The following is a 17,686-nucleotide window of genomic DNA, read 5'->3' as shown; positions in this document are numbered from 1 at the left end:
TAGCAGGCTCACTCCGGGGCTGTCCTCCTCTCAGCCTCTGGGCCCCCCCAGCCCAGCCCACCCTGCAGCATAGCCACTTTGAGTTAGCCTTGCCTTGAGCTTAGCGTTCCCGCTCAGGGCGGTACAGGCTGCCTGAGAGAAAGGAGGAACCAAAAATGAGCTTGCAACGTTGCTGCCCACACTGGGATGGCCCTTGGACGCAGTGGCTGTCACGCACATGCCCCCACACTTGGGACTCACGCACCCATCCTTCACACGCACACACACACACACACACACACCCCTCCCCTGTTGCACATCCGCAGCAAACACAGACAGAGCCCCTGTGTAAGTGACGGGGACAATGCAGAAGTGTACAGATGTGACCTCGGAGGGGACAACAGGGCGCTCTCAGCCTCGTGGAAGACAGAGAATGCTGACTGAGCACTAGCACCAGCCAATGATTCTCTCATCCGTGCATTCATTCCACAGACACCAATTGTCTGCTACACGCCAGGCGCCGTGCAAGGCGCTATGGCTTCATCAACAGTTGTCCCCATCCACAGGTGGTGGTGAGGGAGGTGTGCAGGCACACACACACACACACACACACACACACACATCCCCACCCCGGGGCACAGAGTACTGGCCAGGAACTTGCACGAATGACATACTCATCTGTGGAGAGAAGCCAAAGAGACACACAGACTTGCAAGGAAGGGCTACCGCGCATTGACCTCGGCGGGAGGGGGCAGACACGGGAGTTTCATATTTAGACAAAATGGGATTAGGTGAAAGTGATCACCTTTCATTTGATTCTACCCGAGAATGTTTCCCCAGGCCCGTGGGAGGGCCGGAGCTGCGGAATGCAGGCCTTGGGGCGCTGAGGCTGAGAGACAGACCGCCCAAGCATAAATGGCCTTGGGAGGCTTCGCGGGCCACAGGAGATGGGGTCACACGCAGGGTCAGCGGGGTGGGGGGTGGGGGAGGAGGGTAGAACCGTGGAACCAGGGCGGGGCCCGTGGAGTCCAGGTGCTTGCTCTCAGGCCTGCTGGGAGTGACTGAGCAGCGCCTCGTGTCTCATTCAGCCAGAGGCAAACTCAGACCTGACAGGAAGAGTGGAGTGGAGCCCTGGGACTTCTCCAGGTTTTTCGGTGGCGTGGGTGGCAAGGTGTGGGAGTGGGGGAGGGGGCAGGGCAAGGCTGGGGCCGGCCCTGTGGGCTAACGGAAAGGAAGTGGGAGAGGCCTGGGTGTCTCCTGGCGGGGCCAGCGGTCATCAGGGAGGTCACCCGTGGGCCCCCTCCCTTTCCTCTCCTTTGCCCCTCTCTCAAGTTCCCCATTTTTTCTGGACCAGGGGAAGGACTGGCCATTCTGAAGGTGGGGCTGTGTGGACCTAGGCTGTCCATAGACACGTACACACTCAAAGCAGAAGCCCGGAGGTGGAGGGGGGAGGGGGGAGTCAAAGCCTAGGTGCCTGGAAGGCAGAGGAGCCGCACAGGCCTGCTGCAGGGAGGTCAGGTCAGCCAAGAGGGGCACGGGCGGGGCGGGACCCTTGATGAGTCACAGCGCAGCCGCAGGGAACCTGGGTGTGGCGCGCGGCCCGGGTGCCCGCTGGTGGGGACGGCGAGATTGCATGTGGGCTGCAGCAGACAGCCAAGAGTTCCTGGAAAAGGGGCCTGGCAGCGCCGCCGGCCTGGAGGCTGCGGGAAGGTTCCGCAGCCCTTCCCCCCAGGCCGGGGCTCTCCTCACAAGTTCCCAGGGTGACAATTCAGTCTTGAAACTGAAAGCACAGCCGCACCGTGCACACAAACCCACACCCCACACTGAGGCTGCCCGCTCTGGCGGCCCGTGGGGGCGGGGTGCACGCAGGGCACATGGCCCACCCGTCCCTCTGTCTCCAGGCTCTCTGGAGGCGTGGCCCGGCTGGTGATGGGCCACAGTGAGACATGGCCTTCTAATGCACTCTGCCCCTCCCAGCCTACGCCCCCCACACACTCCAAGGCAGGACGAGCACCCTGTCCACCCTACCATCTGCTCCCCCCACCCCCATGGTGCTTTCCCAAGCCAAGGGAATCAGATGTCGCCTGTGGCTGTGTCTCGGGCCTTGGCAGGACACCGCCCCTCGGGTTTGTCAACTGTCCTGGCAGCAGAGGTCAAGGGAGGTGACTTTCTCATTGCCCCATCTCTCCCTTGGTCCCTAGGGTGCTCCTGTGGTTGGCCCGGCCCACAATGCAGCTTTGAGCCTGGCCTAGGCCACCACGCACTGTAGCTGTCTACCCCTCCTATCTTACCAGAGGCTCCGAGGCACCTCAACAGCATCGCTGCACCCAGGGGGCCCTGTGGACCCTGCTGCCAGCTCTGTGACAAGACAGCATGGCTATCACCCTGCAGCCTAGCGACCTGGTCTTCGAGTTTGCAAGCAACGGGATGGATGACATCCACCAGGTATGGCCTCAGAGAGCTGATGCGGGGAAGCAGGCCCTGAGCAAGCACCTAGCATGTTCGGGGCGCTGGGCCTGCTTGCCATCCAGCCTGTGTGCCAGCTAGTCACTCACGGGGCCAGTCAGCGGTCATCAGGCTCCGCCAGGAAATGCAGGACGTGGACTGAACGGCGCAGGTGCTTGCTGACCGCCGTATGTGTTTCCAGCCGCTTCCCTTCACCTCCAGTGTCACAGTGAGAAAGTTGTGGAGCACCCACATGGCAAGAGGGAGCAGTGTCCTGGGCCTGCAGGGTGCCAGCCAAGGCCAGCATCTTCAGACTCCAGGTTGATGGGCCCCGCCACTGCCGTCTTTGTGGCCTCAATCTGAGGATTCTGGATAAATGTCCAATAGGATCTTTTGTGGAGGGTGGGTGTGGAAAAATAGGGTGGGATTCTCACGCTCAGGTCCCCGCTACTCCATACCCTGCCTACCTTACCCCCGGAGCTAAGAGGCGGCTAGAATGGATCCACTCTTCCTCCTTCCACAAAATGGAGAAAGAAAAGGCAGGCAGGTCTGGTGGAAGGAAGGAATGGAGGATCAGGAGTCAGGAGCCCTGGACCACTCCTGCCCACTACCTTGATTTACTGCTACCTTCCCATCTTTGCTTCGAGAAGAGTATCCCTAAAGGCATTCCAGCCTAACTCGGATGCTCTCTGTCCTAAATCCTTGTGAGCATGGAAAACTGACCATCTCTCATGGCCTACCAAAGGCTGCCCCCTAGCGGGCTCTGTGTGCATTGTACTTTCTGTCCAGCTCCTTACCTGAAGTTGCTGGATTTTATTGAACGGCCTTGGGGAGCCTAGCTTGGTGGAAGGCAGCAAATGAGGAGAAGGGAAGAAAAAGCTAACCTGCCATGGGTTCCTATGCTACCTGTCATTTTTAACGTGTTTCTAGTTGGCCTAACACCTGTTTTTTGTTCTTCATAGAAGCTATCCTTACCTCCCAACCTACCCCTGCCCTCAGCAGGCAGCCTCTCCAAGGCTCAAAGCCAAGTATGCCCTCATTTTTAAAAGTTGTTTATTTGTTCGAAAGGCAGAGCGTGAGAGAAAGATCTAGATCTTCCAGCCACTGGTTCACTCCCCAGATAGCCACAATGGCCAGGGCTGGGCCAGGCTGACGTCAGGAGCCCAGAGTTCCATCAGGATCTCCCATGAGGGAGCAGGGGCCTGAGTACTGAGGCCATCCTCTGATGCTTTTCCAGGCACCTTAGCAGGGAACTGGATCAGAAGCGGAGCAGCTAGGACTCAAACTGGCACTCTGATATGGGATGCTGGTGTTGCAGCCAGCAGCTTAACTCACTGTGTCACAATGCTGGCCCTTATCTTTAATCTTTAAAAATATTTTGCTTCTACATCTTGTTTTGCTCAAGATTTGTTTATTTGGAGCTGGCGCTGTGGCGTAGTAGGTTAAGCCTCTGCCTGTGGCGCCGGCATCCCACGTGGGAGCTGATTTGTATCTCAGCTGCTCCTCTTCTGATCCAGCTCTGTGTTATGGCCTGGAAAGCAGTGGAGGATGGCCCAAGTGCTTGGCCCCTGCATCTGCGTGGGAGATCAGGAAGAAGCTCCTGGCTCCTGGCTCTTGGCTTTGGATCACTTCAGCTCTGGGCTGTTGTGACCATTTGGGGAGTGAACCAGTGGATGGAAAACCTTTCTCTCTGTCTGTAACTCTACCACTCAAATAAATGAAAATAAATAAAATATTTGTTTATTTGAAAAGGAGAGAGAGAGAGAGAGAGAGAGAGAGAGAGAGAGAGAGGTTCCATCCCCATCAACAACCAGGGCTAGACCAGGCTGGAGCCTGGAGCAAAAAAACTCCATCCAGGTCTCCACGTGGGTGCAGAGGACCAAGCACTGGGCCATCTTCTGCTGCCTCCCAGCTGTATTAACAGGGAACTGGATCAGAAACAGAGCAGCCGAGACATGAACGGGCACTCTGATATGGGATGTCGGTGTTGCAAACCGCGGCTTAACCTGCTGGCTGTGCCACAAAGCCACTCTCTCCCCTTTTACTACCTCTTGTTCTGATTTCCTTCTCGCCGGCCTAAGAGAAGGCAATGTCCTCTTCCTTCCAAGGGTAGCTGCCTACCCATGGACTTCATCTGTTCTCTCTTGCCTCTTCTATGACCCCAAACCATCAATTCCCTCTCCCCGCCAATGCCATATCTTTCAGACCTCACAGATCTTACTCCCCAACCCAGAACATCTTTGCAGTCTGGTCAATCCTAAAAGAAGCTCTCCCGTCCCATCTGCCTCCCTTTGCCCTGGCACTTCAAAATACAGGTTGAGCAGCCCTCATCTGGAAATCTGAAATCCTAAACTCTCTGACAGTGCACACAAGAAGTTTCAGATTTCAGATTATTGGGTTAGGGATACTCAACTGATAAAGACAACCAAATATTCTAAAATCTTATAAACCTCTCGGGGCCGGCACTGTGTGCAGTGGGTTAAGCCACCGCCTCTAATCCCAGCATCCCATATGGGCTCCGGTTCAAGTCCCGCCTGCTCCACTTCTAATCCATCTCCCTGCTAATGCACCTGGGAAAGCAGTGGAAGATGGCCCAAGTGCTTGGGCCCCTGCACCCCCGTGGGAGACCCAGAATGAGTTTCAGGCTTCTGGATTCAGCCTGGCCCAACTCTGGCCATTGTGTCCATTTGGGAAGTGACCAGAAGATAGAGGATCTCTCTCTTTTTTTTTTTTCCTGTTTTTCCTTCTCTGTTGCCCTACCTTCCAAAGAACCAAGTAAATCAGTCTTCGATAATAACAGTAACGCTTGCCCTTGGGGCAAGCATCGTGTTTGTGGATTAAGACATCACCTGTGGCTCCTGTAGCCCATATCAGAGTGCCTGGTTTGAGTCCTGCTACCCTGCTTTCAAGGCAGCCTCATGCCAATGCATCATGGGAGGCAGTGGATGATCATCCACGTTCTTGGGGCCCTGCCACTCACGTGGGAGACCTGGGTGTGGAGTTCCTGGCTCCTGACGTCAGCCTGGCCTGGCCCTGGCTGCTGCAGCCATTTGGGGGAGAGTGCTCTCTCTTCTTCCCCTCCTCCTCACTCACTAGGCCTTTCAAGTAGATGAAAATACATGAAATAAGCATTCCCAAATGCTCACCCTTGGTTAAGTGCAGATGGCACTGAGCTAACTCATCTGTATTCATCAAGAACCCCTCAAAGCCTCCCCCCAGCGAGGATGAGCCCATCACCAAGAACAGCCCTCGAGGGCCCCAAAGATTGGGAATTGCGTAAGGGGCCAGATGCTGGCAGGGAGGGCTTCCTGGAAGGGGCAGGCGGAGCCTCGTGAGCTGTCTTCTCCACAGCTGGAAGATCCCTCAGTGTTCCCAGCTGTGATCGTGGAGCAGGTGCCCTACCCCGAGTTACTGCATCTGTACTCAGGACTGGAGCTGGACGACGTTCACAACGGCATCATAACGGATGGGACCTTGTGCATGGCGCAGGATCAGATCCTGGAGGGCAGTTTTTTGCTGGCAGGTCTGTTCCCCGACTGGGCGCAGGTGTGGTGCGGAAAGGGGGTGTGCCTTTAGGGCACACAGCTCACGGCGTCTGTTAGCAACGCCACGTGGAATGGACAAGGTCCCCAGTGAAAGGTAGTGTTGTTCCACCCAGGAGCAAACCATCTCAGAGGAGTCAGGATCTTTCTAGACGGGGTGGGATCAGGAGCGGGTGGAGCGCTCGGGCTGGCAGCGTGCTGGGTCCTTCCCAGGCGTCTCCTATGTCGCTGTGGCTCCTGTCCTTTCCACTGCCTCGGCTCCCAGGCTGCCCTGATTCTAGCTCGCCCTCCCCCTCCCCCTCCCCCTCCACCCCCGCCCTGCGCACTGAGGGAACTGTTCTTTTCTCCCCACATCCCCATGGAACTGGAACCAGATGACAACGAGGCCACTTCCCATACCATGTCAACCGCCGAAGTCTTGCTCAATGTGGAATCTCCCAGCAACGTCCTGGATGAGAAGCAGATCTGTAAGTTTGAACCCTTGTGCCTTAAGGCAACGACAACAAAGATTCCTTTTGAAAATATCAAATCCAAGCTTGCGTGCTCAGGCACGTGCACACACAGGCCTGTATACCCACACCCACCGATACACCAGGGGTCTTCCAAAAATTCATGGAACATGCCGATCGTGGAAAACCGATGCGTGGATTTCAATTGTTTGGTACCAAGAAGAGCTTATCTTTTAATTCCGTTGCCCATGAACTTTCTGAAGCGCTGTCACTCACGTGAACGTAGTTGACTGGCACAGATGAGAAAAAGATGGCCAGGGTGAGTTTTTTCCTTTTAGCTTCCTCCCAGTTTTTTTTAAAGAATTTATTTATTTGGAAGGCAGAGTTAGAGAGAGGCAGAGGCAGAGAGAGAGAGAGGTCTTCCATCACTGGTTCACTCCCCAATTGGCCGCAATGGCCGGAGCTGTGCCAATCCGAAGCCAAGAGCCAGGAGCTTCTTCTGGGTCTCCAACATGGGTGCAGGGGCCCAAGCACTTGGGCCATCTTCTACTGCTTTCCCAGGCCACAGCAGAGAGCTAGATCAGAAGTGCAGCAGCCGGGACTCGAACTGGCACTCTTATGGGATGCTGGCACTGCAGGCAGCGGCTTTACCTGCTATGCCACAGTGCTGCCCCCCCTCCGATTTTTAAATTGTGATAAAATCCACATGACACGAAATTGACCACCTTAACCATTTTCCATTGTGCTGTCCGGTGGTCTCACATGCCTTCTCATTGTTCTACAGCCACCGTCGCCACCATCCATCTTCAGGCCTCTTATCATTGTGCAAAACCACGGATGCCTCCCCCACCCCCCCACCCCCCCCACCCTCACCCCCGGTGAAACAGTCCTTCCCCCTAGGAGCCTGCAGTGTACTTTGTGTCTCCAACAACCTTGCTTGTGTGGCTCCCACGCGGAAGCAGAGTGCCACGAGTCCTTGTCTCCGGGGGCCTGGATTCCTCCAGGGCGCCCCGTGTCCGTGCACATCCCAGCTGGGCCCCCTCTGCGCCCTTGCTGGGCTCCCAGAGGACTAAAGACGGCAGCCCGGGATGGAATTAGACAAGGACCAGGCTTTGATGTCTAAGGCGTGGCTGAATCCGGGTGGCCCTATAACCCTGGATGCCACCTGCAGGTGCTGCCTCGCCTTCCCAGGTGTAGCCTGTGTCTGGGGCTGCAGGGATCAGCAGCCGGGCCCTCCCGCGGAGCCTGCGTTGCGGCTGCGCACTGAGCCCCCCCACCGCCACAGCTGTTTCTTCTCGCAGTCAGCACCTCCGAAGTGCTCCCAGACGCAGAGCCTGCTCTAGCTGCTCCTCTGCCCAACTACCTGTTTCCTGCCTCTGAGCCTGATACCCACCACGGAGTGGGTGACACTAGTGACCAGGAGGGACTCTCGCTGGACAAGCTCCCCAGAGATGAAAGTGCCAAGAAGACTGGGAAATCAAAGAAGAGAAGTAAGGGCGGAGTGTGTGTGTGTGTGTGTGTGTGTGTGTGTGCACGCGCGCGCACGCGTACACAGGCATGTCTTCAATGGGGTAGGTGGCAGGGGCCAGGGGCCTGAGGCTCACAACGCACTAAGACAGCTTTCTGGTGTGGCAGGCATGGACGGAAATAGCCTGCCATTGCCCACGTACTCCTGTCTGCCTTGCGTCTACAGAAAGTTCCAGAAAGGTCCCGGATGAGCGGAATCTTTTTTTTTTTTAAGATTTATTTATTTATTTTATTTGAGAGCTAGAGTTACAGACATTGAGAGGGAGAGGGAGAGAGAGAGAGAGAGAGGTCTTCCATCAGCTGGTTCACCCTCCAGATGGCCACAATGGCCGGAGCTGCGCCGATCCAAAGCCAGGAGCCAGGAGCTTCTTCTGGGCCTCTCTCATGGGTGAAGGGGCCCAAGGAGTTGGACCATCCTCCACTGCTATCGCAGGCCATAGCAGAGAGCTGGATCAGAAGAGGAGCAGCTGGGACTAGAACCAGCGCCCAAATGGGACGTGGGCGCCCCAAGCCAGGGTTTTAACCTGCTGCGCCACAGTGCCGGCCACCTCAGCGGAATCTTAAGCTGCACGTTCTGATGGCAAGCTTGGCCCTCTAGCCAGTTTCTGGCCCTCTGGGGCCTGCACACGGACAAAGCATGCTGTGTGCTTTATCAAATGGGGCGGGGAGGGCTGGGGCTGGAGGCAATGACTTCGGTCCTCCTGGGCGGCCCTTGTGCGTGCTGCCCTGGGCCTGCTCCAGGGCCCTCTGGCACAGGAGTCTGTCCTCACGTGGTCACCTCAGCCCCAGCCTCATCCTGCTCCCCTGCCTCTCCTCCCAGTCCGGAAGACAAAGGGCAACCGAAGTACCTCTCCGGTCACCGACCCCAGCGTCCCCATCCGCAAGAAATCAAAGGATGGCAAAGGTAGGGCAGGGAGCCAAGTGAGGTGGGCAGGGTGTGCCCGGGGCTGCCCCTGACACCCTGCCCCCCAACCGGTCCTCTGCAGGCAGCAGCGTCTACCTGTGGGAGTTCCTGCTGGCGCTTTTGCAAGACAGAAACACCTGTCCCAAGTACATCAAGTGGACCCAGCGGGAGAAGGGCATCTTTAAGCTGGTGGACTCCAAAGCTGTGTCCAAACTGTGGGGGAAGCAGAAAAACAAGCCGGACATGAACTACGAGACGATGGGGCGGGCACTGAGGTAAGGCGCGCTCCCCCAAGCCCCGCCCCCCCAGGAACCGCCCCCTCTTCCTCTTGTACCTCTGTCCTCTGTGTCTTTAGTAGAAGAAAAGCGTGGGACCCTGTCCCTAAGAAGCGGTTTCTCTACCTTCTACCCAGCCAGCCTCAACCTCAGGCTGGCCCTGTCCTGGAGGGCAGAGGGTGGGCAAGACAGAGAGGAAAGCCCCCCCCCCCCACCGTGACTCAGGCCCTGGCAGCTGAAGCCCCTCTCCCTGCTCCTGGTGCTCAGATATTACTACCAGAGAGGCATCCTGGCCAAAGTGGAAGGGCAGAGGCTGGTGTACCAGTTTAAGGAGATGCCCAAGGATCTGGTGGTGATCGAGGACGAGGAAGAGAGGAGTGAGGCCGCAGCAGCGCCCCCTCCGGCCTCGGCATCCTGCGCCAGCACAGCCCGCCGGGTCAGCTCCAGGGTCTCGGCCAGGGCCGCCCCCCATGGCAAGGCCACTTCTTCTTGGGAGAAGCCGAAGATTCAGAACGTTGGCCTGCAGCCATCTTCGAGCCTGGAACTCGGACTGTCTGTCGGTGAAGAGATCCCCACTACCTCCACCCTCCTCGTGTCTGTGCCGGAGAACCAGGCCAAGCTCACCATAGCCAGCAGGTGAGGGCGCCAAGGCCGCTGCAAGCCTGCCGCCATGGGTCTCTTGGGGACTTCTCCGGAGGCAGGAGACGGGGGTAGGGCGGAACAGAAGTCTCCACTTGAGGGCTTCCTAGCACTGTGTGCTGGTGTCTCTAGGTCTCAGGTTCTCCTTCCTTTTGTTATGATTTATTATTTATATGAAAGAGTTACACAGAGGAGGAGAGAGAGGTCTTCCATCAGCTAGTTCACTCCCAAATTGGCCATAATGGCTGGAGCTGCACCGATCCAAAGCCAGGAGCCAGGAGCTTCCTCCGGGTCTCCCACGCAGGTGCAAGGGCCCAAGGACTTGGGCCATCTTCTACTGCTTTCCCAGGCCATGGCAGAGAGCTGGATCAGAAGTGGAGCAGCCGGGACTTGAACCGGCGCCCATATGAGATGCCAGCACTGCAAGCGGCAGCTTTACCTGCTACGCCACAGCGCTGGCCCCTGAGATTCTTCTTATCCAATCTGTGCACTGTTTCAGCGAATCTGATGCCATGCCACATGCACCTTGCAATGCTAAGTACTCACCGAACGCTAAAAAGCAAACACGGGCAGCTCTGCTCCCCGCCTGCCCTCCACCTGACGCGACTCCGTTTTCTGTTTCTTCTCAGTTCTTCTTCAGTGCCAAGCAACATCCACCTAGGAGTGGCCCCTGTGGGGTCGGCCTCGGCCTTGACCCTGCAAACCATCCCGCTGACCACAGTGCTGAGCAACGGGCCTCCTGCCAGTACTACTGCCTCCACTCAGCTCGTCCTCCAGAGCGTTCCTCCTGCCTCCACGTTCAAGGACACCTTCACCCTGCAGGCCTCTTTCCCCCTGAATGCCACTTTCCAGGAGAACCAGGTGGCGGCACCAGGGACACCGCTGATTCTCAGCGGGCTGCCCCAGCTCCTGGCCGGGGCCAACCGTCCCGCCAACCTGGCACCCCCCTCGACCTCAGGTGCTAGCTCAGCAGGGCCCAGCCCCCAGCCCCCCGGGACTGTCATCGCTGCCTTCATCAGGACTTCCGGTGCCACAGCAGTCCCTGGGGTCAAGGACGGGCCGCTGAGGTCCTCCTCATACGTGCAGGGTGCGGTGACCGGGGCCCCCATGGAGGGGCTGCTGGTCCCGGAAGAGACCCTGAGGGAGCTCCTGAGAGATCAAGCTCATCTTCAGCCACTTCCAACCCAGGCGGGCTCAAGGGCTTCCCACAACCCAAGCCTTCTGGGGAGCCAGACTTTCTCTCCTCCCAGCCGCCCCTCTGTTGGGCTGACCCCGGTGGCTGAACTTGAGCTCGCCTCAGGCTCAGGGTCCGTCTTTATGGCTGAGCCTAGTGTGACCGCATCTGGGAACCTGCTGACCAGATCCCCAACTCCGGTCCCCTTCTCGCCATTCAACCCCACCTCCCTCATTAAGATGGAGTCCCGTGACATATAAAGCGAGGGGTCAGGAGAGGCGTGGTCCAGCAGCACCGTGGGATGGGCTGACTTTAGTAGCACACCTGCCCTTACATTTCAGTAGGATTCAATCCACCCGGCCCCAGCCCCCTAGCCCTGCCTGGTTATCCCGGTGGCCAAGCTGTGCCCAGTTGGAGCATCCCTGGCGTCAGACCATGGCATTCAAGAGCACTAGGGGGCATGTTCTTGGCAGGAAAATGGGCTGCCTTAGTGATGGTAGGAAAAAAAAAAAAACCCTGCTCCAGGGAGCTTGTGGTCAGGGATGGGACACAGGTATTCTGAGCCCTTCCGTCTGGCTGCATCTCTCGTCTGTATTCCCTACGCAGGGAATGCACCCCATATGTGAATCCCTCTGGATGTTTTTGTGTGCACTTACCTTGTGGGTTTGTATCTTAGTTTTTGGGGGGAGAGGACAGGGGCATAGCCGTGAGCTCTTGGCTTCAGGGGTGTGTGTGAATGTGTGTGGGTATGTGGTGTGTGTCCCTCCGTGGGCCAGCCACAGAGATGGGGACTTGTGTGTTAAGGGAAAGCATTCTCGAATTTATGTTATGTAAGCCAAGATGCAGGCACTCTGAGACTAGGCGCTGGACAACGGATGTCACAGAGCTGGTCCAGGATAAAGGGAGCCTCAGGCTGTGTGCCCCGGGGAGGATGCACTCCTAGGGGGTGCTAGGGCTGAGTGAGATGAAACCACCTAGGGAGGAAGACAGCTTAGCCTTAGGAACCCACTGCACAGGCCAGACCGAGGCACTCTGTGTCTTTGCCTCACGGCCCACCACTGTCACCGGCCCGGCAGGTGCAGCCTTGGTCACCCCCGAGTGCCCCTCCAGAATCAGAGCCAGCCAGACAGTCCCTGGTCAGGGCTGATCTTTTCCACCTGTCAGACGCCACTGGGGCTAGCCAGGCGGTGACCTCACTTATGCCTAGTCCCTGCTGCTCGCCGGGGAGGTTTGCCACCTGCTCCCGTGCTGGCTGGAGTCGGCCTTAGGTGGCCCGTTGCCCTTCATCTCCCTTCTCTGAATTGGCTTGCCACTTTCCTGCCACGTTTAGGGGCGAGGCTGAGGAATGTCTGCCTCCCAGACAGCTGTGCGCCAGTGAATTTGGTGAATGTGAATCAGTGCCTCAGGACCGTTGCTATGTCCTTGGTACAAAACCATCCACCTGACCTAACTACCTCCCCTGGCTGTTCCTTCCCCCCCACCCCGGTGGCTGTCAAGCCAAGTATCATTCTCCCCCACCCTCTTCTGCCCTCTCCTCTCCGGGGAGGAAAGCATATGTGGTTGTGCAAGTGCACTTACTACACGTTTTCAGCAGTTGGCATTAAAGTGCCTTTTTCTAATAAAATGAGTTTCTGATGACAATTTCCTGATCATTCCAAGTAAGCATCTCCAGAAAGGGTCTTGCAAAATATATGGCACAAAGGCACTGTGCGGGTTAGGGGTGGGCCTGCCCCTCCCCCAACTCCATGGTTACTTAGCCTCAGAAGGTGCTCCAGAGTCCCCGGGGGAAATCAAGACTCATCTTCATGCTCCTCGGCCTCTGGGAAGAGCCCCCACTAGCTGGGCCCCCTCCCCACTTCCCACATTGCCCTTTGTCCATGCCTAAATGGGCTCCTCATTGACCACTTCCAGTGTGGGGGGTTCTCAAGGGTCTCCCCATTCTTAACAGCTCAGGCTTTTGGGGATACATGTGAACTCTGCAGCCCTAGGCTCTACTCTCCTGCTAAGCTCCTGTCTCACCTGTCCAGTGGTCGGCTGGACATTTCCACCTGGATACCTGTCGGGCCCCTTAAAGATAGCCCCTCTGCCCACAATAGATTTTTTACATTCTTCACACACAAGCACACACACACACAAAACCTTTCCAACAAAACAAAAGGCCATCGTGACTTGCCTAGTTCTGTTAATGATGCCAGCATTGTCCAAGCCTAGGCTTGAAATTCCAGAGCTATTTGATGGCTACCTTCACTTTACTTGTGTCTGTTCTCCTCCCACCACCACCCCCCACACACCATGTCCCCAAGTCCAATACGCTTGGCAACATCTCGAAAAGTCCCCATTTCCAGAGCCTCCAGCCTGGCCCAAACTAGCCACAGCTTCCCCCTTCCTCAGCCACGCCACGGGCCCCCAGTGTAAGCTCTTACCCGTCCTATCTGCCAGGACACCAATTCTGTCCCTCCTTGGTCAAAAAGCTGCTAGTGACCGCAGGCCTACAGGCAGGGGTGAGGCTCAAAATATGCTGTCTGGCATTAACCCTCCACTTGCTCAGGTCATAAGGTAGTGCAGGGGTGTTGGGGCTGGGCGAGCCCTTGCAGGGCTGTGGGCAGTAGTTCCAGAAGTATTTAAGGTTAGCATCAACTCTGCCTTCAGACAAAGCCCAAGTCCTCAGCCTACCATCAAGGCCCTCCCCGTTGGGGCTCACCTGACTTCCTTCCTCACTCCCATCATGCTGTTCCAAACCGATGGCCCTGCTGGTCACTGAGCACGCCTCTGCTCCATGTTCCATACCTCTGCACTCACTGTACTTGGCTCTGGCTAACTAGAATGTTCTTTGCACCTTGCTCAAACCCACTGCACTGTCCATGCTTCCAGACTCAACTTGTGGAAGCTACCTCCCCACGCCAGCCTATTGTTCAGTGAGTTATTTCAACTCTTGGCGTGAGCCTAAACAGCCTGTGACATCTTGATTATAAGCACAAAGTTACTTAAACGCTCAGAGACCTGTGCTTAGTCCCTCTAGTTAGTGTATCACCTCTGTAGGCATAGGGACTGCAGCACCCTAGAACAGGGCACACGATGGAGCAGGTAGTGTCAGTGCATAGCTACTGCTTGGGCTGGTGGGAGTTGGGCACCAAACTTTGAGGCAGGTGACCTCTGAACTCCCCAGCACAGGCGCTCCACTGCCTAGGGCAGTGTTCCTGGGCTCAGAGCCCTCACGGTCCCCTCACTCTCATCCCCCACCTTAGCACGCAAGACTTGTGCCTGTCAAGAAGCTTCCAGGTCCAGATTCTTTCCTAATCAAAGTGCTGAAGTAGCTAATCTGAACAGCTATCACCTATGCTGACGTAGATATGGGAGTGGGCCAGAGGGGCGCCTCCGGGAACAGGTGCATCTTAACCAGGGTCCTGCAGCAACAAGTCGGCTTTTGCAATCGTTCAAGAGAGTCAACAGTTGAGCCCTCCCTCGAGGGTAATTCCTGCGTGATATGAGCTCCTCAAGGACGGGCTGTGTGTTAGCCACTAGTGTATCCCCAGAGCCTAGCGCAGTGCCTGGCACACAGTAGGTGCTCAATAAATGTATCTTGAAAAAACAAGCAAATCCAGATTCTAATTACAGGGCCCTCTGCCTGTAATTACCATGGCAGGCGAGTGGAGACGGAGCAGGACAGTCCCAGCCAGGGAGCTCTCTTAGCTTTTTCACTGCTGGTAGCTACCTCCTTTGCCTGTCTCTATAGTCATCCCCGAGACAACAGGGAGCATAAGGAGCCCAGGGCTGCTTCCCGTTGTGCCCCGCTGCCACCAGGGGCCACAGGGACTCCTCAACTCCTGCTCGTTGGCACACTGCGTACTTCCAGGAACTGCTACAGCACCATTGCCTCATCTCTGGGTGGTACTAAGTGGTGGAAATGTAAGCTCCGGTGGGTGCGGCGAGACAAGAAATTTTTCTGAAGGTCACAAGTCTTCCTGCACCCCCCGCACGTAATTTAAACGAGGCACTTGCTCGGGCTTCAAAGCCGCTGCAGTTGGGGAGAGCGAGCCCACCCGGTTCCAGGTGGTCGCAGCCGCCCAGAGCCGCGGCCCTGGTACGCCGGGCGTACCAGCGCCGGCTTCCAGTAGGTGGCGCTGTTAAGCCGGCGAGGGTGCGCGCGGGAAGCCCCGCGGAGCCCGGGAAGGGAGAGGCGGCCGGGGCGGGGCCTGCCGCTCCGGACGGTGGCCGCTGCGACCAGGAGCGCGGCCAGCCTCGTCCCATCCCTCACCCATGTCCCTCCTTCCCCAGCTGTCCCTGGTGGCTCCAGGTACCACCGACACCCTCCGTAACTCAGGAACTTCGAACTTTTCCCTGCCCCCCTCCACTTCCCAGGGGGTATTTACCAAGCCACTGAATGCCCTCTCCCGATTGGCCAGTCGCGCTTTGGCTCCACCCCCGGAGGGCCCTTCCCCCAGCCGCGCGGACCAGCAGGTGAGCACGCGGCGGGGTAGGCCTGCAGCGCGGGCCGCGCGAGTGAGCCCCAGGCCCCGGCCGCCGTCCCTGTTGGCCCACTCCCCACCCCGGCCTGCCCTTAGCTACTTTCACGCGCCGCTGCCTTTTGCCTTGAAATCGGAGAGTGATGGAGGCGTCCGTGAATCCCGTTTGCCAGCGGACGGCCCTGACTCCAGAGGGCGGGCGTCCGCACCCAGCGGCCTGACGCTGCGACTGGCCAGCTCCCGGCGGGATGCGGGATGGAAATCCGAGCTCCAGGGAACACCTGGAGCCCCAGCCCCACCGGCCAGAAAGACCCCCCAGGGCCAAGCCCTTAAGGCCTCCGGTAGCAGCTAAGCAGGATGCTCTTGGGGTGGACCCCATCCCTAACACACGCACGCGTGCACACACACCCCTCTTACCGAAGGCGGGACACAATAAAATACCCAACGGGCTTCCGGGTTAAAGGGGCAGGAGTTCACTGCCCAATTCTCTCTCACTCTCCCCCACATCAAATAGGGATGCCGTCACTGTCCATTCTCTGGGACTATGGTGTCGCTCCCCCTCTTCATGGAGGAACGACACCAAACCCTGCCTAGGCTTCATATCCGAGTCACGGCACCATTATGTCGCTCCCCCTCTTCGTGGAGGAGCAACACAGGACCCTGCGCTGTTCTTTCGTCTGCTCGGCCCTCCCCGGGTTTGCTGCTGGTTCTTCCCGGGTTGGCTACTATCCCTTCCACCTCCGTGGAAGGGCAGTTCCCCCTGGCCGCATTCCCCACTTCCGCAGGGGAGCGGCACACCGCCAGCCGGTTCTCTCGGGGGCTGCACGGGTTCCCATAGATGTTCCCCATAGATGTTCCCGGTGCATGCCGTTTCTCTCCTCCTTTATAGTCCTCCTCCGCCAATCCCAACTCGGCTGCCCACACGCCGAGTACGCTGCTCTCCAATCAGGAGCAAGTCCTACAGTTTATTGGTTGAACTGAAGGCAGCTGGGTAGAAGCTGTTTTCTCCTCTCCCAGCGCCATATTGTAGGAGAGCAGATGCATAGAATAAGTCTTAATTCCAGTAACAGTCTAGTCCGAGCTGCTCCCCACAGAGGAGAGCAGATGCATAGAATAAGTCTTAATTCCAGTAACTTAGTCTAGTCCGAGCTGCTCCCCACACTATGGAGACTTGAACAGGGCGTTTCTACCCCAGAGAGGAACAGCCCTGGTAAGACCATCATCAGCAACACGCTTGTGACCTTGGCAATAACATCGGCTCAACAGCCACGCTTCATCCTCCGCCTGATTCTCCTCGGGCCGTGCGGTGCTCACTTGGGCCCTGTTTGCCAGATGGAGCAATAGAGGCTTGGAAAGATTTACTTGTCACCCACGGCCAGCCAGCTCCCTCCCCTACACATTAAGATTTAGATCATTCTAGTAAGAGGCCACTGAAGGTCCTCACTAGGTTTCCTCACAGCCCACGCACCACCGGCATCCATGGCACAATGGCAGTGGGGCTCCAAGTGAGGTGCAACTGGAAAGCAACAAAACTCCCACCCCAGAGCCCGTGGCCTTGGGCTCTCTTTGGTATTCTGGGTCTAGTTGGACCCTTACTCTCGCCGCGTGGCTTTGATGACCTCTGCTCGGCTGACTTCTGCGCTGCAGGAGCCAAGCAGGATCCATCTGTCGCCATCAGGAGCACTATGGGGTAGTTTGGGAAGCTGAGAAAGGCAGGTATTGGGGAAGGGCCTTGGCATCAGAGAGCGGGCAGAATGGCCATGAGGAAACTTAATGCTGGGGCTCAAACACGAGGCAGCCCCTACACATGGGCACAAAGACCCGTGCTCAGGGCCGCTTCCCAAGCTCGAGCAAATCCCGCGGCTCCGCACTGCCTTCTGCATGCAGCTCAGGCCCCTTGGTCTACTCCCACAGCGCTCTTCGGGCACTTTGAGCCACAGTGAAAGGCCCCAAGAATCTGTCTGAAAAGCGAACCAGGAGGGAAGGGAAGTGGTTTCCTTAAGGAGAATGATTCTCCAAGGCCACCAAAACTGAGGGCCCCTCCCTCCAATTCTACTGCTCCTAAGGCAGACAGGGAATGTTTGCACGCACGCATGCACGCACACACACACACACCACACATACAGCAATGCAATGTTGAGTCAGATACTCCATCTCCTCTACCAGCCCAGCCCCAGGATCTGCCCCTGCATTTCATTTCCCTCCCAGATTGTGACTCAGTGGAGCCAAATGTTCGCTAGCCACTCCACCCTGCATCCCTTCGTCCCCCCGCTCCCCCGGGGACCTGAA

At 57.3% G+C, this 17,686-nt stretch overlaps 1 protein-coding gene across 5 annotated transcripts in view; it reads left to right on the top strand.

The window, feature by feature from the left end:
• Positions 1-12,575, top strand: part of ELF4 (E74 like ETS transcription factor 4) — a 37,310-nt gene extending 24,735 nt beyond the window's left edge. For 2 of the 5 annotated variants that reach the window (XM_051827501.3, XM_002720289.6), the window contains exons 2-9: positions 2,274-2,424; positions 5,776-5,947; positions 6,341-6,433; positions 7,717-7,905; positions 8,763-8,846; positions 8,929-9,121; positions 9,389-9,757; positions 10,390-12,575. In XM_051827501.3, coding sequence (XP_051683461.2) covers positions 2,353-2,424; positions 5,776-5,947; positions 6,341-6,433; positions 7,717-7,905; positions 8,763-8,846; positions 8,929-9,121; positions 9,389-9,757; positions 10,390-11,194 — 1,977 coding nt within the window. In that variant the 5' untranslated portion in view covers positions 2,274-2,352 and the 3' untranslated portion in view covers positions 11,195-12,575. Of the gene's footprint in view, positions 1-2,180; positions 2,425-5,775; positions 5,948-6,340; positions 6,434-7,700; positions 7,906-8,762; positions 8,847-8,928; positions 9,122-9,388; positions 9,758-10,389 lie in introns of those variants that run through there. The other 3 variants (XM_017349785.4, XM_089323874.1, XM_089323873.1) reach the window with 3 other exon arrangements.
• Positions 12,576-17,686: the final 5,111 nt, after the last annotated feature.

Source organism: Oryctolagus cuniculus, chromosome X (genome assembly GCF_051225735.1).
Source record: "Oryctolagus cuniculus isolate XC-2025 breed Fujian yellow rabbit chromosome X, ASM5122573v1, whole genome shotgun sequence".
NCBI lineage: Eukaryota > Metazoa > Chordata > Mammalia > Lagomorpha > Leporidae > Oryctolagus > Oryctolagus cuniculus.
The sequence above is the reverse complement of the archived record's forward strand: the minus strand, read 5'-3'. Positions and strand labels throughout refer to the sequence as shown.